The 22207-nt window shown below is 45.8% G+C and overlaps 2 protein-coding genes across 3 annotated transcripts in view; both read left to right on the top strand.

The window, feature by feature from the left end:
- The first annotated feature begins 943 nt into the window (after nt 1-943).
- LOC123997313 (mediator of DNA damage checkpoint protein 1-like) lies at nt 944-16409 on the top strand. The gene is made up of 11 exons (XM_046301455.1): nt 944-996; nt 1604-1742; nt 2253-2882; nt 3012-3090; nt 3265-4700; nt 5041-6641; nt 7332-8963; nt 12981-13142; nt 13373-13555; nt 13813-13938; nt 15041-16409. Exons 2-11 carry the CDS (start codon nt 1616-1618, stop codon nt 15362-15364), a joined length of 6300 nt encoding a protein of 2099 aa, XP_046157411.1. The 5' UTR covers nt 944-996; nt 1604-1615; the 3' UTR covers nt 15365-16409.
- Nucleotides 16410-16841: 432 nt separating this feature from the next.
- Nucleotides 16842-22207, top strand: part of LOC123997881 (netrin receptor DCC-like) — a 33473-nt gene continuing 28107 nt past the window's right edge. The window contains exon 1 of one of the 2 annotated variants that reach the window (XM_046302536.1): nt 16842-17015. Coding sequence is in view for 1 of the 2 variants with exons in the window: in XM_046302534.1 (XP_046158490.1) it covers nt 17243-17249 (7 nt within the window). In the remaining variant the exon portion in view is untranslated. Of the gene's footprint in view, nt 17016-17101; nt 17250-22207 lie in introns of those variants that run through there. The other variant, XM_046302534.1, reaches the window with a different exon arrangement.

The following is a 22207-nucleotide window of genomic DNA, read 5'->3' as shown; positions in this document are numbered from 1 at the left end:
TCTGAGACAGAAAGATATGTGTTTTTTGTTGAGTACTGTGAGTGCTTTAGTCACAAAGTTTGATACACTAGGGAGGCTGTTGATGCATACCATCATCATGGGCCAGAGATGAGGAAAGTTAGTTATATCATTGGAATAACAAACTCACAGCATGTGAATGAACACATTCTTCCATTAGGAAAACATATTACAGGCCCAAATCAGCGCTATTCCCGCTATGACAAGAGTAGCATCTGGATAAGATTAAGTGCAGCAATAAGGCTTGAACTGCCTCAAAATGGAACAAAACTATGAATATTCATGAACACAATAGAATAGGCCTATATTAGTATTGGTGCAATAGCCAGAAAATGAATATTTAAGAATGGTTTGCTCTTACTCTTCCCATTCAATTGTTATAATATGAAAGGAAACAACATAAGGGAACGTTAATGAGTTGGGAAATGTGTACACCGTTTAATGTATTCAAATACTACACGTTCATAAAAGAAACAGAGAACAGACACTAGAGAGGGGAAATGGATGTGTAAACACGGATGAAAATGATACCGGATCCCAAACTATCCGAATAATAATGGCAAGATTCACTCCTATTCCTATAATAAAGTAAAATGTCATTGGATCGCTCCGAATGAGGAAAAGGCGCTTTAGTGGAGATACTACACGCCCCTTGGTCTTTACAGCGCGGTAAAAAAAAATGTCGAATTCGTATTGCATGGCCGGGTGCCCAGGGGGAGGCGGAGGTTTTAGACCATTCCATTGGTCCTTCCGTGAAATCTCGAGTCACTCGTAGCGCCAAGAAATGCCCAAGTCATTCCTTTCATGTCCAATCAAGTCCTTTATAATAATGATCGAGGTTCTTTTACCCAATCATCACAAATCAGAGCATAACTGACAGCCGTTTCGATCAATAATATTATGGTCCCACCCATCGAAGGCGGGCAGATATTCTACCGGAAATGCACATTGTTTTTCATTGTTCGAAAGGCATGCACGGTAAGTGTGCTGTTTTAAAGAAAAAGTGAATTTCCATAAACAATGTGTTCTATTAACAGTTGCACACATGATTGAGACATTGCTCCAGTATTTGTAATAAACTGGCATTTGATGATTGCTTTAGCAATTACCTTTGCTGTCCTGTATTTTATACAGACATTTCCCAGACTCCAGTCCAGAGACATGACATGAACTGGACTGTGGACTAGATTGCTAACTCGCTAACGTTAGACCATTAACGTGCCTTTGAATGATCGAATTTGTAACTAACTTTAACGTCTCGAGCTGTATTCAAAACGTTCATTCATGACCACGATTACCATTTTTTGATGTCACTGATCAAATTGCTTTATCCACTAATGTTTACAAGTTATCTGCCCACCTAGCTGGCTTGAAGGTAAAACGTGTTCTTTATGGTAATTGGTGGCCTTGTTTACTGAATAAGTGACGGATAGTCACATTTAGAAACGTTCTGCTAACTTAGCTAGTTAGCTTGCTAGCTAACTATTCTAACGTTAGCGAGCCAGTGCATCCTGATAAAACAATTTAGTTGTCAAACTAATGACTGTTTTGCTGCCATGTTTTCTGTCCCTTTGGCTGATTTTAGATTGAAGGGTGAATGGAGGCAACACAGCTGATCGATGACTCAGTATTGGAAGAGTCAGAGGAGGAGGATGATGGAGCGATGCGAGGAGAGCCACTGGCCAAACTCAGAGTGTTAAAAAATAAACACATCACAGAGACTGGTGAGTAGAGCCCAGATATGTCCCCGTCCTTTCTATAATCTTTTAACCTTTACAAATATGCCTAGACTTGTAGAACATCTCACATTGCTGGCATTTTGTAGCATGCATTGCTTTCCCTCTTACTTTGTTTAATCAACACAAGATTTGAGATATTCAGTAGGTAGTTTAGCGGTTAGAGCGTTGGGCCAGTAACTGAAATGTTGCTAGATTGAATCCCCGAGCTGGCAAGGTAAAAATCTGTCGTTCTGCTCCTGAACAAGGCAGCTGACCCACTGTTCCCCAATAGGCCGTCATTGTAAAGAAGAATTTGTTCTTAACTGACTTGCCTAGTTAAATAAAGGTTAAATAAAAAATATATATATACAAACTTGTTTGTCAAAGTATTTCATGAAATAATTATGTCAGTTTATGACATGTTTATATTTGCTGCTAAATGCAGTATTTTATTGATACCCCCCTCTCTCTCTCTCTCTCTCTCTCTCTCTCTCTCTCTCTCTCTCTCTCTCTCAGAATTGCCTCTCTACCAGGGAGAAAATGTGTTGGGTCGAAACCCAGACTCATGCTCCCTGCCCCTTGTGGCCCGCTCCGTATCCAAGCAACACACCATCATCTCCATCTCAATGTTTCGCGGCAACCGTCTTCACGGCAACGTTGCCGCCATGGAGACAGAGGCTTTAGTGTGGGACCTGGGCAGCATGAACGGGACAAGGAAGGGCCGGACCAAACTGACCCCTCACGTCCGCTACGCTCTGACCGAGGGAGAGTGTGTGGTAATAGCTGACATCCCCTGCCAGTATGTCTCTGTGGACCAGAGGGGGGGACAGGGGCACATGCAGAACCCGACAAACGCACACTCTGGAAGGGGAAAGAGGTCAGGGCCAGACAGGAAGGCCCAGCTCAGAGGAAGCCCTAGCGGCCAAGGTCTGGGACGAGAGACTGGCACACCGAAGACTGAGGGTAGAGGAGTTAATGGAGAGATTGGGGCACCATCGTTGACTGAGCTGGGTGGAAAGGGTCAAAATCTGGCCAAACCCCTGTCGTTTGAACAAACCCCCACACAGCCTGAGAGGACACTGGTGCCTGAATCTGACTCCGACGGAGAGCGAGAGGGACGGAGAGACAAACGGGGAAAGTACTTTGGTAAAATGATGTTTTTATTTCACTTGCTGTCATCTCAACACATGGTGCTCTCATCTAGCTTTGTTGCAGTGTTTTGTAAATACCTATTTCTCTCCTTTCTCTCTCTTTCGTTCTCTCTTTCTCTGTTAGTCTCTGATTCTGACTCGCACATGTCCAGTCCCACCTGTTCTACATTCCTCAGTCCTACAAACAAAGTAATTCCAGAGAGGTAAAGTTCCCATCCATCCATTCATTTACACTTCAGTAACCTGATATCATCACTGAACACTTAAGTATTGAATTATATTTTAAACTATAAATATATCATATATATTAGAATACAGTGGGTGTTTGTATTCCGTTGTTTTCAAAGTGAAGTCTTCTTTCCTTGTATGTCTAACAGTGAGGACGAGAGCCCCATCACTCCCTCCTCCTCTGCTAAAAACAGACCCAAGAAAATAGTGAGCTTCAGTGAGGAGGAGAGCGACATGGATGGACCGAGACAGCAGCCCAGGAGAAGAAGAGCACAAGAGATAGTGGACGACAGTGAAGAAGAGGAGGAGGAGGAGGAAGGCACAGAGGCACTAGGAGAGAAGGAACCTGGGAAAAGGACAAGAGGAAAGGAGGACGTGTCAGTGGTGAACCAGGTCAGTCAAGCTGAGAGAGATCGATTAACCCCCTCTGCACCAATGGTGTCTACAGAGGACACGTTTAACATGGACAGTGACACAGACGTAGAGGGAGAGGAGGAGATGGTACTGTCTGCACCTGTGAACGCTGTTAAGCCACCAGCCGCAACAGAACCTCCTATTACAGACTCTGACCCAGGCCAGATCCACATGGACAGTGATACTGATGTAGAGGAAGGGGATACTATGGACGGTGACTCTAAGTTAATGCTAACTGCTGCTGATGTGGAGAAGAAACCAGTAGATTCTGTCCCAATGGTGCAACCAACAGAGATACACCTGGACAGTGATACAGATGTGGATGATGATGATGTTGTTGTGTCAGACAGTGCTACCAATGTTACCTCCTTCGTATCCGATCCGGCTGAGAAACCAGACGATCCTGCCCCTGCAGTGCCACCCGTAGAATTCCACCCAGACACTGACACAGATGTGGAAGAGGAGGACACAGACACACATTCCAAAACAGTTCCAGAATCAGATTCTAGTGGGATCAGAACAGGGATTGCTGGTCCCCAGGAGATCCTTTTGGACAGTGATACTGATGAAGAAGACAACCCGTTTACCCCTCCGGCCAGCAGCAGAACAGCGGAGCTCCTTAATCCACCCACCAGTGTAGGACCTGCAGCTGCTGCTCCTCTGGAGATCAGGTCTGACAGCGACACAGACTTAGAGGAAGACGCTAAACAGACCATGAACCTTCCTCCTAATGTCACCACGGTAACGGAGGATGCGATGTTAGCGTCGCGACAGGCCGTGCTTCCATCACCCACAATAACAACAACAACCGGTGCTGTTACCAAGACAATCGCTCTCAGGTCTCAGGACTCTGATGCTGACACAGATGCTGAGGAGGAGAGGTTGGAGCCCAAACCCCCCCGGTGTCGGCCCCCAGCAGGGATGGTTCCGGAGTCGGACTTCAGTGAGCCCAGTGACTTCATGGTGGACAGTGATACGGAGGAGGATGGACCAGGGAAGGCAGGCCAGGGACAGACTGCATGTCGGCTCAGAGAGGGGGCAGCTGGCCCCAGGCTGCTCCCCCTTGGGGGATCCCCTGGCCCTCATCAGAAGTGCTCCACCCCTTTGGCATCGTCAGTACAGGAGGAGATGGAGACTCAGGCCTTCTTCTGTCCCTCTGACCCCTTCAGACGTAAGTCATGGATTGTATGGTTTGCATCTTAAATCACACCCTGATTCCTCTAATGTACTGCTTTTGACCAGGGTCCATAGGGCTGTACGTTTGTTTATGTGTGACTCTGTGCTGTTGTTTTTGTCGCACTGCTTTGCTTTATCTTGGCCAGGTCGCAGTTGTAAATGAGAACTTGTTCTCAACTGGCCTACCTGGTTAAATAAAGGTAAAATAATAAATATAGGGAATAGGGTGCCATTTGGGACTTAGCCATGGACTTTGACAAGAGATGATACATTTCCAGTGGAAACTGAATCTGCCGTATTCAGTTGTAACCTGTCTCTCTATCTTTCCTCCTCAGACCCAGCTCTCCCTCCTGTGCTGAGGCCTACAGCAGCATTGTCCTGCTCTGCATCAGACAGCCAGGAGGACGATGACTTTGTGGTGGCCGAGACCCAGTCATTTGTGTTGGAGGCCCAGAACCAGGGCCATCAGAGCAGCCTTCCAGTGGAACCAACCCTGGATGCTACGCAGCCCTACAGTAAGGAGCCTTCCTTGGGGGAGGACCGGGAGGAGCAGCCCAGCCGAGGCTCCTTCCAGCTGGGTCTATCAGACAGCAGCCACCTGCAGGCCAGGGACCAGGCCTCAGAGAGCACCCAGGCATTCAGCTTGCCAGATGGGGATTCTGACCTGGAGGCCACCCAGACCTATGGATCTGGAGGTGGGAGAGGGGAGTCTGGCCTGGGTCAGAGGTCTGCGGTGTTCAGGAGGAACAGGCAGGTGGACTTTGTCTTGGAGGCAACACAGGCTTATGCTGCCCAGCCTCGCAGTGACACAGAGGAGAAAGATGAGGAGGAGACGCAGCCCTTGGAGTTCCCCACCCCGTCTAATGTTGCTACGACTGAAACCGTGCCCATGTCTGCCTATGTGGAAGAGGACGGTGAGGAGGAAGATTTGGTTGGGGCCAAGCCCCTGACCCCAGTAAGGAGAGGGAGATCTGGAGGAGCGAGGGAGAGAGAGGAAGAGGAGCAGGAGACCCAGACTGGTGAGGTGCTGACCAACCAATACCTCTCCACAGCTCAAACTCTGGACATGGTCCAGGAGAGTGATGATGAGGAAGAAGCCAAACCAGACTCGCCCAGAAGAAGACGGACCCAAAAACAGACAGTAGACGAGGAAGAGACACAGACTGTTGGATCCTACCTCTCCACTGCTGAAACCCAGCCCATGTTTACTGCTGCTGCTGAGGATGATGATGATAATGAGGAGGAAGAACTCAAACCTCCATCACCCAGAAGGAGGGGAATGTCCCAGAGAGGGAGAGTAGAAGAGGAGGAGACACAACCTAGTGAGTTCCTCACCAGCTCCCACATCTCCACCACTGAAACTCAGCCTATGGGTACTTGTGACACTGAGGAAGAGGAGGAGGAGGACACCAAAGCTAAAGGACAGGCTCAGAGAGAGCGAGGGAAAGAGTTGGAGGCTGGGACAAGCGGTGTCAGCAGTAGAGATGGAAGAGGAGCTAGAGGAGGAGAGGAGGAGAACTCTGAGACTCTGAAAACGCAGATGAGAGGGAAGGGGAAAGCTGTGAACACCGCGGGAGGCGGAGGGAGGAGAGAGGTGTTGCCTGAGGAGGAAGAGAGTGAGAAAGAAGAAGAGGCGGAGGTGGTTGAGCAAGGGAGGAGGGGAAGAGGAAGAAAGAGTGTGAAACAACAGAAAGAGGGAGAAAAAGAAAGACTTGAGGAGGAAGAGGGAATAGAGAAGGAAAGACAAGAACAGGCTGAGAAGGAACGGTTGCAGAAGGAAAAGGTAGAATCAGAAAGGGTTATGAAGGAACAACAGGACAGAGAGAGCATGGTACAGGAACTTAAAGAACAAGATGAGAGATTAGAGAGGGAGAAAAGAGAAGAAACAGAGAGATTAGAGAGGGAGAAAAGAGAAGAAACAGAAAGGATGGAGAAAAGAGAAGAAACAGAAAGGAGGGAGAAAAGAGAAGAAACAGAAAGGAGGGAGAAAAGAGAAGAAACAGAAAGGATGGAGAAAAGAGAAGAAACAGAGAGATTAGAGAGGGAGAAAAGAGAAGAAACAGAAAGGATGGAGAAAAGAGAAGAAACAGAAAGGAGGGAGAAAAGAGAAGAAACAGAAAGGAGGGAGAAAAGAGAAGAAACAGAAAGGATGGAGAAAAGAGAAGAAACAGAAAGGATGGAGAGGGAGAAAAGAGAAGAAACAGAAAGGATGGAGAAAAGAGAAGAAACAGAAAGGATGGAGAGGGAGAAAAGAGAAGAAACAGAAAGGATGGAGAAAAGAGAAGAAACAGAAAGGATGGAGAAAAGAGAAGAAACAGAAAGGATGGAGAAAAGAGAAGAAACAGAAAGGATGGAGAGGGAGAAAAGAGAAGAAACAGAAAGGATGGAGAAAAGAGAAGAAACAGAAAGGATGGAGAGGGAGAAAAGAGAAGAAACAGAAAGGATGGAGAAAAGAGAAGAAACAGAAAGGATGGAGAGGGAGAAAAGAGAACAGGAGAAAAGAGAAGAAACAGAAAGGATGGAGAGGGAGAAAAGAGAAGAAACGGAAAGGATGGAGAGGGAGAAAAGAGAAGAAACAGAAAGGATGGAGAGGGAGAAAAGAGAAGAAACGGAAAGGATGGAGAGGGAGAAAAGAGAAGAAACAGAAAGGATGGAGAGGGAGAAAAGAGAAGAAACGGAAAGGATGGAGAGGGAGAGGAAAGAAATAGAAGAGAGGAACAGACTGGAGAGGGAGGAAAAAGAGAAGCAAGAACGATTGGAGGTAGAAAACAGGGAAAGGGAAGCGCTTGAGCGATCGGAGAGAGAAAGGGTGGAGAAAGAGAGGATCGAGGGAGAACAAGCAGAAAAGCAAAGATCGGAGAAAGAAAAAATGGAAAGGGAAGAGAATAGAAAACAGGAGAGAGAACTATTGAAGAAGAAAAAGGAAGAGAAGGAGAGAAACCTGAAAGAAAAACTGGAGAGGGAGAAGAAGGAAAGAGAAAAGAGGGAAGCCGAGGAGAAAGAAAAGGAGATAAAAGAACGACAGGCAAAGGAACAAGAAGAAAAACAAGCCAAGATAGACGACGAAAATGAGCTAAAAACATCCAGGAGAGGTCGCAGAGCAACAACCAGGAGAACCGTCACGGTTCCACCCACAACGGAACCACAACCTGAACTTAATATTCTGTCCAGCACACCAGAACCAGTCCCAGCTAGTATAACTAGGTCTCGCTCCAACTCTTCCAACTCTGTCAGCTCTGAGAGATCCAGCATGGGGAGCAGAGGGAGAGGGGGCAGGAAGACCACTAGCACCACAGAGCCAGCCCCGGGTCCAGACAACCCCACCCGCAACAGCACCAGGAGAAGGACGTTGGTAGGGACGGTTGTGGCTCCCCCTGCTGCTGTGGAGGTCACAGTGCAGGACATTCTCTCCAGCGAACAGTTTGTTGCCAGGAGAACCCGCTCCAACTCCCACAGCTCCACCAACCCGGAGGTCTCCACCTGTATCGTGGATAGCGTGAGCTCTCAGAGCAAAGGGAGGGGAGGAGGCAGAAGGAGGAAGACTGGAACAGAGTCTGTCTCTCCCAGTAACAGGCAGAGTGAGCAGCCTCCAGCCCACAAGCCCACGGCCAGAGGCAGGAGAAGCCAGAAGGTTGAGGATGATGGTCCACACCCTGTTATTAATGAGAAGGCTGATTCTCAGGAGGCTGGTGGTACCACTAGAGAGCAGAATAAAACTGCCAAAACCAATGAGCCAGACCCTGTAGTAGCAGATGAAGAAACCACTCCAGCCCAGGTAACCGAGGACTCCCCCACTCCTAGAGGGAATGGAAGAGGCCGGGGCCGAGCCGGCCAGAAAGACAACACACCGGAATCCACCACTACAACAGCAGGAGGGGACACTCCAAGTGAAAAGGGAGTGGGGTCTAAAACAGGTGGGAGAGGGAAAGGGAGGAAGAGGGGGCTGGAAGAGGAGGAGGAGGAGAACAGTGGGTTCAAGGTTCCCCGGAGGAAAGCTAAGGTTCAGAGGGGAGGGAGACGCAGGGCAGCAGAGGAGGAAGGAGAGAAAGAGGAGAAACCTGCATCCACTCTAGCAAAGAGGGGCAGAACCTCCACTGCACAGGTGAAAAAGATAGCAGAGGAGGAGAAGAGTATGGAGGGACAGAGTGAGAAGATGGAAGAGGAAGAGGCTGGTGCTGTGCAGAGGAAAGTCCGAGGCAGGCAGTCGACGGTTCAGATAAAGAAGAAAGAGGAACCTGTTTTGGACTCTAATTCTGTGGTAATGTTCTCTCTCTCTTTCTCTCTCTCTCTCTCCATTTGCTCCCTTCTAATAGACAAGCCCTTGAAAAGCTATGCACTCAATTTCTGTCCACACCCAGCTCCACTCTCTTCATATACTGACTCAGCCATTTCCCACTAGAGTAATGATTTCAATTAACATCATTCAGTGACTCCCAGGGCATCCATCTCTCTCTCTCTCCCTCAGCCATGGGAGTACTCTGACATCTCTGTCTGTTAGGAGTACTCTGACATCTCTGTCTGTTAGGAGTACTCTGACATCTCTGTCTGTTAGGAGTACTCTGACATCTCTGTCTGTTAGGAGTACTCTGACATCTCTGTCTGTTAGGAGTACTCTGACATCTCTCTATCCGTTAGGAGTACTCTGACATCTCTCTGTCCGTTAGGAGTACTCTGACATCTCTCTGTCCGTTAGGAGTACTCTGACATCTCCCTGTCCGTTAGGAGTACTCTGACATCTCTCTATCCGTTAGGAGTACTCTGACATCTCTCTGTCCGTTAGGAGTACTCTGACATCTCTCTGTCCGTTAGGAGTACTCTGACATCTCTCTGTCTGTTAGGAGTACTCTGACATCTCTCTATCCGTTAGGAGTACTCTGACATCTCTGTCTGTTAGGAGTACTCTGACATCTCTGTCTGTAAGGAGTACTCTGACATCTCTGTCTGTTAGGAGTACTCTGACATCTCTCTATCCGTTAGGAGTACTCTGACATCTCTCTATCCGTTAGGAGTACTCTGACATCTCTCTGTCCGTTAGGAGTACTCTGACATCTCTCTGTCCGTTAGGAGTACTCTGACATCTCTCTATCCGTTAGGAGTACTCTGACATCTCTCTATCCGTTAGGAGTACTCTGACATCTCTCTGTCCGTTAGGAGTACTCTGACATCTCTGTTTGTTAGGAGTACTCTGACATCTCTATCTGTTAGGAGTACTCTGACATCTCTCTATCTGTTAGGAGTACTCTGACATCTCTCTATCCGTTAGGAGTACTCTGACATCTCTGTCTGTAAGGAGTACTCTGACATCTCTGTCTGTTAGGAGTACTCTGACATCTCTCTATCCGTTAGGAGTACTCTGACATCTCTCTGTCCGTTAGGAGTACTCTGACATCTCTGTCTGTAAGGAGTACTCTGACATCTCTATCCGTTAGGAGTACTCTGACATCTCTCTATCCGTTAGGAGTACTCTGACATCTCTCTATCCGTTAGGAGTACTCTGACATCTCTCTATCCGTTAGGAGTACTCTGACATCTCTCTATCCGTTAGGAGTACTCTGACATCTCTCTATCCGTTAGGAGTACTCTGACATCTCTCTATCCGTTAGGAGTACTCTGACATCTCTCTATCCATTAGGAGTACTCTGACATCTCTATCCGTTAGGAGTACTCTGACATCTCTCTATCCATTAGGAGTACTCTGACATCTCTATCCGTTAGGAGTACTCTGACATCTCTCTATCCGTTAGGAGTACTCTGACATCTCTGTCTGTTAGGAGTACTCTGACATCTCTCTATCCGTTAGGAGTACTCTGACATCTCTCTATCCATTAGGAGTACTCTGACATCTCTATCCGTTAGGAGTACTCTGACATCTCTCTATCCATTAGGAGTACTCTGACATCTCTATCCGTTAGGAGTACTCTGACATCTCTCTATCCGTTAGGAGTACTCTGACATCTCTGTCTGTTAGGAGTACTCTGACATCTCTCTATCCGTTAGGAGTACTCTGACATCTCTCTATCCGTTAGGATTACTCTGACATCTCTCTGTCCGTTAGGAGTACTCTGACATCTCTCTGTCCGTTAGGAGTACTCTGACATCTCTCTGTCCGTTAGGAGTACTCTGACATCTCTCTGTCCGTTAGGAGTACTCTGACATCTCTCTATCCGTTAGGAGTACTCTGACATCTCTCTATCCGTTAGGAGTACTCTGACATCTCTCTATCCGTTAGGAGTACTCTGACATCTCTCTATCCGTTAGGAGTACTCTGACATCTCTGTCTGTTAGGAGTACTCTGACATCTCTCTGTCTGTTAGGAGTACTCTGACATCTCTCTATCCGTTAGGAGTACTCTGACATCTCTCTGTCTGTTAGGAGTACTCTGACATCTCTCTGTCCGTTAGGAGTACTCTGACATCTCTCTGTCTGTTAGGAGTACTCTGACATCTCTGTCCGTTAGGAGTACTCTGACATCTCTCTGTCCGTTAGGAGTACTCCGACATCTCTCTGTCCGTTAGGAGTACTCTGACATCTCTGTCTGTTAGGAGTACTCTGACATCTCTCTATCCGTTAGGAGTACTCTGACATCTCTGTCTGTTAGGAGTACTCTGACATCTCTGTCTGTTAGGAGTACTCTGACATCTCTCTATCTGTTAGGAGTACTCTGACATCTCTCTATCCGTTAGGAACACTCTGACATCTCTCTGTCCGTTAGGAGTACTCTGACATCTCTCTATCCGTTAGGAGTACTCTGACATCTCTGTCTGTAAGGAGTACTCTGACATCTCTGTCTGTTAGGAGTACTCTGACATCTCTCTATCTGTTAGGAGTACTCTGACATCTCTCTATCCGTTAGGAACACTCTGACATCTCTCTGTCCGTTAGGAGTACTCTGACATCTCTCTATCCGTTAGGAGTACTCTGACATCTCTGTCCGTTAGGAGTACTCTGACATCTCTGTCTGTTAGGAGTACTCTGACATCTCTCTATCCGTTAGGAGTACTCTGACATCTCTCTATCCGTTAGGAGTACTCTGACATCTCTCTATCCGTTAGGAGTACTCTGACATCTCTCTGTCTGTTAGGAGTACTCTGACATCTCTGTTTGTTAGGAGTACTCTGACATCTCTCTATCCGTTAGGAGTACTCTGACATCTCTGTTTGTTAGGAGTACTCTGACATCTCTCTATCCGTTAGGAGTACTCTGACATCTCTCTATCCGTTAGGAGTACTCTGACATCTCTGTTTGTTAGGAGTACTCTGACATCTCTCTATCCGTTAGGAGTACTCTGACATCTCTCTATCCGTTAGGAGTACTCTGACATCTCTCTATCCGTTAGGAGTACTCTGACATCTCTGTTTGTTAGGAGTACTCTGACATCTCTCTATCCGTTAGGAGTACTCTGACATCTCTCTATCCGTTAGGAGTACTCTGACATCTCTCTATCCGTTAGGAGTACTCTGACATCTCTGTTTGTTAGGAGTACTCTGACATCTCTCTCTATCCGTTAGGAGTACTCTGACATCTCTCTATCCGTTAGGAGTACTCTGACATCTCTCTATCCGTTAGGAGTACTCTGACATCTCTCTGTCTGTTAGGAGTACTCTGACATCTCTGTCTGTTAGGAGTACTCTGACATCTCTGTCTGTTAGGAGTACTCTGACATCTCTGTCTGTTAGGAGTACTCTGACATCTCTCTGTCCGTTAGGAGTACTCTGACATCTCTGTCTGTTAGGAGTACTCTGACATCTCTCTATCCGTTAGGAGTACTCTGACATCTCTGTCTGTTAGGAGTACTCTGACATCTCTCTGTCCGTTAGGAGTACTCTGACATCTCTGTCTGTTAGGAGTACTCTGACATCTCTCTGTCCGTTAGGAGTACTCTGACATCTCTCTGTCCGTTAGGAGTACACTGACATCTCTCTGTCCGTTAGGAGTACTCTGACATCTCTCTGTCTGTTAGGAGTACTCTGACATCTCTCTGTCTGTTAGGAGTACTCTGACATCTCTGTCCGTTAGGAGTACTCTGACATCTCTGTCCGTTAGGAGTACTCTGACATCTCTGTCTGTTAGGAGTACTCTGACATCTTTGCATAACAGCCCTAGTAATGAATTAAGTGGTTCAATGTGCGTAACTGTCAGTTTTGTATACACCCTGTATTACTGACTAATGATACTGTCTCTCTCTCTTTCTTCCTCTCTTCCTCCTCTCTTCTCTCCTCCCGCTCACTCTCTTCCTCCTCTCTCTCTTCTTCCACCCCCTACTCCTCTGCTTCAGGTGCCCCAGACCCCTACAGGTAAGGGTAGAGGTAAACGTAGGGCCCCTGTGGAATCATCACCACTAGCCAGGACCCCTCGCTCCTCCTCTGCCTCACCCCTGTCCTCCCTCTCCTCCCCTGGGACACTGGGCCCAGCGAGGGCCGCCACGCAATCCTACAGGGTAAGCTAATGGACATATCTGTGCGTGTTTAGTTTGTGTGTTTAGTGTCTGTGTCTGTGTGTGTGTTTAGTGTCTGTGTCTGTGTGTGTGTTTTGTGTCTGTGTGTTCGAGCATAAATCTCTGATGCACAGTTGTGTATGTGGGTTTTGAAAGCCCTCCCTTCCTCTGCCTCATCCCTCTCTCCCTCCTTCTGTCCTTCTCTCTTTGACCCCCCCCCCCCCCCCTCTCAGGTGTTGTTTACAGGAGTGGTGGATGAGGAGGGGGGAGAGGTGGTGTCTTGTCTGGGGGGCAGCCTGGCGAAGGGCGTGGCTGACATGACCCACCTGGTGACTGACCGGGTCCGACGCACCGTCAAGTTCCTGTGTGCTGTGGCCCGCGGCGTGCCCGTCGTCACCACCGATTGGCTGGATAAGGTTAGTCCCCACCCCCACCACCAGGAAGTGAAGATGGACCTGAAGATTGTAAAAATAGAATCCACATCACTGTTATGTGTAATGGGATGGTTGGAGTTCTTTCTGGAAGTGCTTTTGTACAATTGGGGACAATTTTGTACAAGAACTTCTGAGACATTTTTCTCTTAGTCATTACACGATCTGATCATGGTTGGAGTCAGAGCCTTGTTTTAGCCTCAAACCCTTCCCCTCTTTCTCTGCACTCTCCCCCCCCCCAGTGTGGTAAGGTGGGTCGTTTCCTACCTACTGACAGGTACCTGGTGAAGGATAGGGAGCAGGAGATCAAGTTCAGCTTCTGTCTGGAGGAATCACTGAGGACCGCCAGCACCCAACCTCTACTACAGGTACACACACTCTCCTCTCCTCCATCCATCCATTTGCCCAATTCATCCCTTTATGTTTGTGTGTTAATGTCCCAACTCTGTGTGTGTGTGTGTGTGTGTGTGTGTGTGTGTGTGTGTGTGTGTGTGTGTGTGTGTGTGTGTGTGTGTGTGTGTGTGTGTGTGTGTGTGTGTGTGTGTGTGTGTGTGCGTGTGCGAGTGCATGTATCTTTGTGTCTCCCATCTATGTTTATTCAAATAGGCAATGCGCACACACCCCCCCTAGGAGAGCGCAGGCACTAGGCAAATAATGACTCATAGGAACCCAGGTATTGTTCTGCATACATACATTCTCCTGAGTCATTTAGATGGGTTTGTCACTGTGTGAACAATCCACACTTCCCGATGGCCTCCTTTTATCTACGACTACACACCATAGACTGTTGAAAAGACCAGACACACTAAAGCCGTGTCCTGAGATGATGGGTTTCTGTATAATCAAAAGTTATTTGTCACATGCTTCCTGAACAACAGGTGTGGACTACTGAAATGTTTACTTACGGACCCAACAAAGCAGAGGGAAAGAAAATAGGTAAACATGTAATAATAAAAGTAATAATAGATACATAATGAGTAATAATAACTTGGCTGTATACAAGGACTACCATTCCCTAGTTGATGTGCAGGGGTACGAGGTAAGAGGTAGATATATACATACAGTCCATTCAGAGAGTATTCAGTCCATGACGTATTCCACATTTTGGTATGTTAAAGCCTTATTCTAAAATAATGTTTTTTAAATGATCATTTCAGTCTACACACAATACCCTATAGTGACAAAACAGGTTTTTAGATTTTTTTGCAAATGTATTAAAAATCAAATAAAAACAGACCTTATCACAGGCAAGCTGCACTAACTATTAATGTTGTGGTTGTGTTTAATGGGCAGCTCTCCCATTAACTCAGTTCTGACTGAACGGCAAGCAGGCTATTATCTATTATCTTATTCTTTCCTTTTTCCTTCCTGTTTATCAAACTGTCTTCTTTGCCTTAGTGAACGCACTGATTTGTACATTTAAAGGGGAAAATGAAACTCCAAATAAGAGCATGCCCTCTCCTCTCTCAGGGTTATGAGGTCCATGTGACCAGGTCAGTGTTGCCAGAGCCAGCCCAGATGAAGGACATCATCGTCTGTAGCGGAGCTCGCTTCCTCTCCACAATGCCCTCCACTCGGAAGGCCCAGGCCCGGACCCTAGTGATATCGTGTGGAGAGGACTGGTCTCTCTGTGCTCCTGCACTCTCTGCTTCTCTCCCCGTCCTCAGTGCTGAGTTCCTGCTAACTGGTATATTACAGCAGAGAGTGGACCTGGTAACCCATGTCCTCTCAGCCCCCAAACCCAGGGCCCAGCCAGGAGCCAAGGGCCAGGCCAGGGGGAGGAAGAGAATGTAACAAAGACCAAACTCCCCTGGGTGGTATTCATTAGTGCATACTGTAGCAAAACCATATGCAACACAAAACAAACACTAGTTTTTCTTATTGGACAAGTGCAGGTAATCCCTCCCTGTTTTAGTCTGTTTTCTACCGTTAGGTTAATATGACCCTGTCTACAGGGCCAGGGAGAAGGCATTACAGTTCCAGAGAAGACCACAGACGTGTGGGTGTGTGTGATGGTGTGTGTGATGGTGTGTGTGTGTGATAGCATGCAGCACCCACCTCCATCTGTATAGAGAACAGTAGCAGGACCAGGCCTCAGAGGAGTGGTAACTACAGTACTACCACCCTGGAGGGGCTGGAGACCATTAGACACCTGAGAGAGGGGAGGATTCGGATGTACAAGAGACAGTGGCAGCATCCCAAATGGGACCCTATTGCTTACTTTTGACAAAGAGCCCTGCACTATGTAGGGAATAGAGTGCTATTTGGGACACAGACGTAAAAGGCTGTTGAGAGGAGACTTCCACCTGTATGACCAACTAGACTAGATAGTTGAGAATGTATTCACTCTGATAAGAAGACAAACAAACCCAAGAGATGGACATCTATTCCTATGTTTATGAGGGTAGAGAGAAAATACATGCAGAGAAATGCTCTGAATATATTTGTGTTCATAAAAAATGATATAAATATGAGTTAACATAGAGGAGTCTGAGTAATGGATGAGATCATTTACTGCCTATCCCGGTCATTTATTTCATGTCTCTTCCTCTTTTCCTGTCTTCCTCCCTCTCCTGATCCTTTATCTATACTGATTAAAAGCCATCCTCTCGCCTTTTGTATAAAGATAACAAATATATATGTTAGTGCCTATTTTACGAGGATAGTGTTGAATATACCAGGTATCTGTCTTCACCAGCTGTGATTGCAGAAGGGACATGTCTTCAATCTTAGAAAAAGGACCGAACTGATTGTCTTAATGCTGCTCGTCCATCTACATCTTTGTATGTCTATGTGTCTTTATTTACCGACCAATAAACCTTTTGTACTGAACCTCTGAGTGATTTGTTAAATTGTGTTTGTATTTTTGGGGGGGTGGGAATTTCTTATGCCATATGTTTAGATGTAGCCAAAATATTATAAAACATGCCATTTCATGAAGTGTTTTTAGGCCAATTATTGGCAGTCAATGGACGAGTGTTTACTGTGTTCTGACACTTCATTTAGGCATAGTCTGGGCTTTGGGATGTTTTAATACATAATAGATATACTCGATTGAGGTTGAACTAAATCCCTCGACACAGCCTTCACTTCTACCTCTCAGCTGAGTAGCCTATACACAATGCAGCTATTATAACGTTTTGTTAAACGAAGATCAATTCCTTCAGTTAAAAAGACAAAACAACCAGCAATCGCATCCGGTGTTTACCGAGAATGGTCGAGCGGCTCCGACCGAGAGCAAAAACCGACATATTCTGAGCATCTTCAAATGTTCAGCCCCAGTCGTCAAGTGCTGCTCTTGGGGGGCGAGGTTGAGAGGGAGGGTGACGCCAAGAAGCGAGAGAAATACATGCATCAATAGGTTAGGCAACATATTTCTCCTCCTGCAATCCCGTTATAACGTTGCCTACTCTGTCAATACGGAGGAGATAGTGTGAATTTAAAGGTGAGTGAGCTAAGGGGATAATTATTTCTTACGTGTGGTGGATGTGATGAGATGCTTCAAATAAATTCGCCGCCTGGTGCGTGACGGGTTAAATTCTGCAGTTTTTGGTGAGATGCTCGTGAGGGTGTCTGTTGGCTTTCCTGCATATTGAGATGTTAGGTTATAGACGATTATTATCCGATAAGAGCTTTATTTGATGAAAACAGGGCGTGCTTGTTCCGGTGAAGATGAAAGGTGAGACAATTGTGATTAGGTTTCACGTTTATTGGGAGGAACGATAAAAAGACTATGCGCTTCATCGGGATGGTGGTATGATGGGACACGCATTCAATAATGCATTACCATGCTAATTTCCCAGTATGCTCTACAGAATGCCACACAAGGTGTGCAATCATTAGGCTACACAGGTTGGATAGGCTCGTGCCGGTCCAATGCCTGTCCCTATTTATGACCATTTAGATTAGGCCTATAGCCTAATGTAAGACATTGCTTCATAATTTGAGCCATAGCCTATGATAAGAAAAAATCTCTGAAACAATGTCGCCTAACAGGGATATGCAATAGGCTATGTTATTTGAAAAATCCTTGAATATTCCCATCGTGGAATGCAATATGTCGCCTTAATTCGCAGGACCTGTTAATTCATGTAGAGATGAATTGTATGACTCAGTTTGGTCCTGGAAGATTATTCATGCATAATCCACATCTAACCAATGTAAATGAGTGGTCTACGGATCCTGTCTCTAATCAGTATATCTTAATATGAAGGACTATTTAATATGATTAAATGGTTTAGCCTATACTGAGTCCTTTATTTTTAATGCATCCATCCATTACAAATTGAACGATGTGCTCCTGCAGCCTGTACCGGCGCGCTGCTGACTCCGGTGCTGTGCAGTGTCGCCCCCGCCGTTTATATGTTGATGACATATGGTGGCCTGAGTCTGCGCTGCCTGCATGTTACATTTGCCAACAGTTCAGGTACATGTCAGTATAGTACAGTACAGTGTGCGCTGCTGGTCGGCCTGTATCTCACCGCTATTCAAGCCTTTTTATCCTCGAGGTTTATCTGTTGGGATTTTATGAACACGTGTTTGTCTTGTACAAAGAGGCTTTAATTAAAAGATGTGGGAATATTCCCATGTCTTGTTACTGTTGGTTGGCCATTCTTTTAATATGTCCTGGTTAAGATAGAAACACCTTACACACCTATTTGTTTTTTCTAATTTGGCACATATATATTTTTATTGAAAGACTGTAAACTGGAAGTGATGCTGATTGGTGTATTGCTAGTGCCTGTAAGGGCCTATTTTCAACTGTCACAACTAGGAAATGATGAAGCTACATCTCATCTGTGAGTTCTCTTTCTATGTCCTCACTTGAAAGACAATGATGAGTTGAGGATAAGGACATTTACTGTAGCACCCCCCCCCCCATGACCTCTGATCTGACAAGATCTGACAGGTGAATGCAATATGGTGGAAACCTGTCCACTCCTTTCATATATAAGAGAGAGAGAGAGAGAGACTGACGGAGAGAGAAACTGAGAGATAGAGAAATACAGAGAGAGAGAGACAGAGAGCGATCGAGAGAAAGAGAGGGGGAGAAAGAGAAATAGAGTGAGATAGAGACATGGACCTAGACAGAGAGAAAGATAGAGATCATATTTTTTAGAGTACTTAAAGAAGGGAAGGCAGTGGATAAATGAAGAGTCAGTCTATGTCTGTGTGGTATGAGACCTCATCCATCATCCATTTTGATTTACACAACACTTCCAGGCAGGCAGCCCAGGGCTGCATCTCTACAGTCTAAAGTGGCTTCTTCCCCTTGTCGCCTTTCTTTAATCTGTCTCCTTGCCGCAGGATGGATAAAAGCAATATGGTTGATGGGTATTTTTGGGAATCTGCTTTCACCTATCAAGTAGTTTTACACTCATCAGAGCAGATGAAGGAAAGGAGACAAGGAGGGGAACTTAGGACTATTGAGATGCACCCATTGTCATTTTAACTAACCAGAAACCCATGACCTCCAGTAAACCACCTAAAGTAAACATTCAGCCTGTGTACTGTTCTGTTTGCGCAGTGATACCTTTTGCTTTTCTGACACTTCATGATTTAACATTGTATTTTCTGATGAGGGAGGAGAGAAAGAGGGAGAGAGGAAGTGAATATTAGTCATGTGCGTTTGTGCCTACGGGATTTATGGACAAGTGTGTGTGTTGTATTGTATATAAATATATAATAATAAATATATGCCATTTAGCAGACGCTTTTATCCAAAGCGACTTACAGTCATGTGTGCATACATTCTACGTATGGGTGGTCCCGGGGATCGAACCCACTACCCTGGCGTTACAAGCGCCATGCTCTACCAACTGAGCTACAGAAGGACATAATGTGTGTGTGTTTGGGGTGTGCATTTCCTTGCAGCCTGACTGGATGCTTAGCCTTCACTACAATGACAGAAGAATTAGGGGATAGATTCACCGATCGCTGGGGTTATGTAAGCCAAGGAGAATGAAGGAGACGATGTGAAGGAATGAAGGACAGACAGAGACATCTTTGTGGGGTTCATGCATCTGCAGCCATTGAAGGCTTTTCCGCCTCTTTAAAGGAGCTCAACAAAGGCCTGTCTATACCTCCTCCTCTCTCCCTTCTCAGTGACCAGAGACTCAGAGTAAATGGCACCCTATTCCCTATATGGTGCCTAACTTTTGATCAGAGCTGTATGGACCCTGGTCAAAAGTAGTGGACTACATAGTGAATAGGGTGCCATTTGGGACAAATCCCACATTGCAGATGAAGACAGACACAGTCTTTGAGTTCAGAGTGGGATGCTGCTGGAGCTGAGATTATATAAGATAAGAAGGAGGAGAGGGTGAAAGGGGGCATGAGAGGAGAAAGAGAGAGAGAGGAAGATAAAGAGAGGGAGGGAGAGAAGGGGAGAAAAGTAGAAAGAGAGGGAAGGACAGGGGAGGCATAGCAGAAATAGAATGGGAAATAAAGAGAGAGAAGAGAGTGGCATGAGGCAGAACAGGAAATAGAATGAGAAATAAAGAGAGAGAAGAGAGGGATAGAGAGAGTGGCATGAGGCAGAACAGGAAATAGAATGAGAAATAAAGAGAGAGACGAGAGGGATAGAGAGAGTGGCATGAGGCAGAACAGGAAATAGAATGAGAAATAAAGAGAGAGAAGAGAGGGATAGAGAGAGAGTGGCATGAGGCAGAACAGGAAGTAGAATGAGAAATAAAGAGAGAGACGAGAGGGATAGAGAGAGTGGCATGAGGCAGAACAGGAAATAGAATGAGAAATAAAGAGAGAGATGAGAGGGATAGAGAGAGAGTGGCATGAGGCAGAACAGGAAATAGAATGAGAAATAAAGAGAGAGACGAGAGGGATAGAGAGAGAGTGGCATGAGGCAGAACAGGAAGTAGAATGAGAAATAAAGAGAGAGACGAGAGGGATAGAGAGAGTGGCATGAGGCAGAACAGGAAGTAGAATGAGAAATAAAGAGAGAGACGAGAGGGATAGAGAGAGAGTTGCATGAGGCAGAACAGGAAATAGAATGAGAAATAAAGAGAGAGACGAGAGGGATAGAGAGAGAGTGGCATGAGGCAGAACAGGAAATAGAATGAGGAATAAAGAGAGAGAAGAGAGGGATAGAGAGAGTGGCATGAGGCAGAACAGGAAATAGAATGAGAAATAAAGAGAGAGACGAGAGGGATAGAGAGAGTGGCATGAGGCAGAACAGGAAATAGAATGAGAAATAAAGAGAGAGAAGAGAGGGATAGAGAGAGTGGCATGAGGCAGAACAGGAAATAGAATGAGAAATAAAGAGAGAGAAGAGAGGGATAGAGAGAGTGGCATGAGGCAGAACAGGAAATAGAATGAGAAATAAAGAGAGAGAAGAGAGGGATAGAGAGAGAGTGGCATGAGGCAGAACAGGAAATAGAATGAGGAATAAAGAGAGAGACGAGAGGGATAGAGAGAGAGTGGCATGAGGCAGAACAGGAAATAGAATGAGAAAAGATAGAAGGACAGAAAGCAGGAGAGGAGAGAAAGTAACAGCTGAGTCAGACAGAAAAAAAGAGAGAAAGGGACAAATTGGAAGATCGATGAGAAGATGATGCAGGGAAGGAAAGAGGATAAGAGATGTGGGAAGAAACAGAGAGAAAGAGGGAGGCAGGAAAATAAAATAAAGAGGGTGGCTGTAAAAAGTGATTTAAATACATGACAGATAGAGAGGGACTGAGGAAGGAAGAGAGAGTGACAGATAGAGCAGTCTAGGTGAATAGGTGACAGAAAGAGAGAGAGATACAGAAAGAGGAAGTGAGGAAAAGAGGGAGGGAGGGAGTGAAGGATAGCAGATGGTCAAGTCCGGCAGCCCATGGTTAAAAGCCCACAGGAGAGGAGGCATGTTTTTGTGTGTGTGTGTGTGTGTGTGTGTGTGTGTGTGTGTGTGTGTGTGTGTCACTGTAAACCCAGTGAGGCGAGCACCAGGGTGTTGTTTCCTTTACAGAAAAACATGTCAAATTTGTCCTAAAACCACGTCTGACTCGCATGTCTGCGTTTTGATTAGTCAACATGTAAAAAATGTATGTGAAATGTCACAGGTGTTTGAAAACTACATGTTTGACTCATGTGAATGTTTTTATTTTACATGTGACACCTTTCATGTGATTCCTAAACCACGTGTTTTATCACACGTTCCTTTCACGTGATTCCTTTATACCTGTGTTCACACGTGTCCATAAACCACGTGTTCACACGTGATTCCATTTAACCTGTGTTCACGTGTTTTTTATCACATGTTCCCATAAACCACGTGTTTTATCACATGTTCCTTTCATTGATTCCTAAACCACGTGTTTTATCACATGTTCCTTTCACGTGATTCCTTTATACCTGTGTTCACACGTGTCCATAAACCACGTGTTTTATCACATGTTCCTTTCACGTGATTCCTTTATACCTGTGTTCACACGTGTCCATAAACCACGTGTTTTATCACATGTTCCTTTCATGTGATTCCTAAACCATGTGTTTTATCACATGTTCCTTTCACGTGATTCCTTTATACCTGTGTTCACACGTGTCCATAAACCACGTGTTTTATCACATGTTCCTTTCATGTGATTCCTAAACCACATTTCCTTTCACGTGATTCCTTTATACCTGTGTTCATACGTGTCC

Source organism: Oncorhynchus gorbuscha, linkage group LG15, assembly GCF_021184085.1.
Source record: "Oncorhynchus gorbuscha isolate QuinsamMale2020 ecotype Even-year linkage group LG15, OgorEven_v1.0, whole genome shotgun sequence".
NCBI classification, from domain to species: Eukaryota; Metazoa; Chordata; class Actinopteri; order Salmoniformes; family Salmonidae; genus Oncorhynchus; species Oncorhynchus gorbuscha.
Note: the sequence above shows the minus strand (reverse complement) of the source record. Positions and strands in the feature narration are given on the sequence as shown.

Bases quoted from the DNA above. Each gene is read 5' to 3' on its own strand.
- LOC123997313 (XM_046301455.1), top strand. From the start codon at position 1,616: ATGGAGGCAACACAGCTGATCGATGACTCAGTATTGGAAGAGTCAGAG. The intron at 4,701-5,040 runs GTAAGTCATGGA...TTTCCTCCTCAG, and splicing joins TCCCTCTGACCCCTTCAGAC to ACCCAGCTCTCCCTCCTGTG. The intron at 8,964-12,980 runs GTAATGTTCTCT...CCTCTGCTTCAG, and splicing joins TTTTGGACTCTAATTCTGTG to GTGCCCCAGACCCCTACAGG.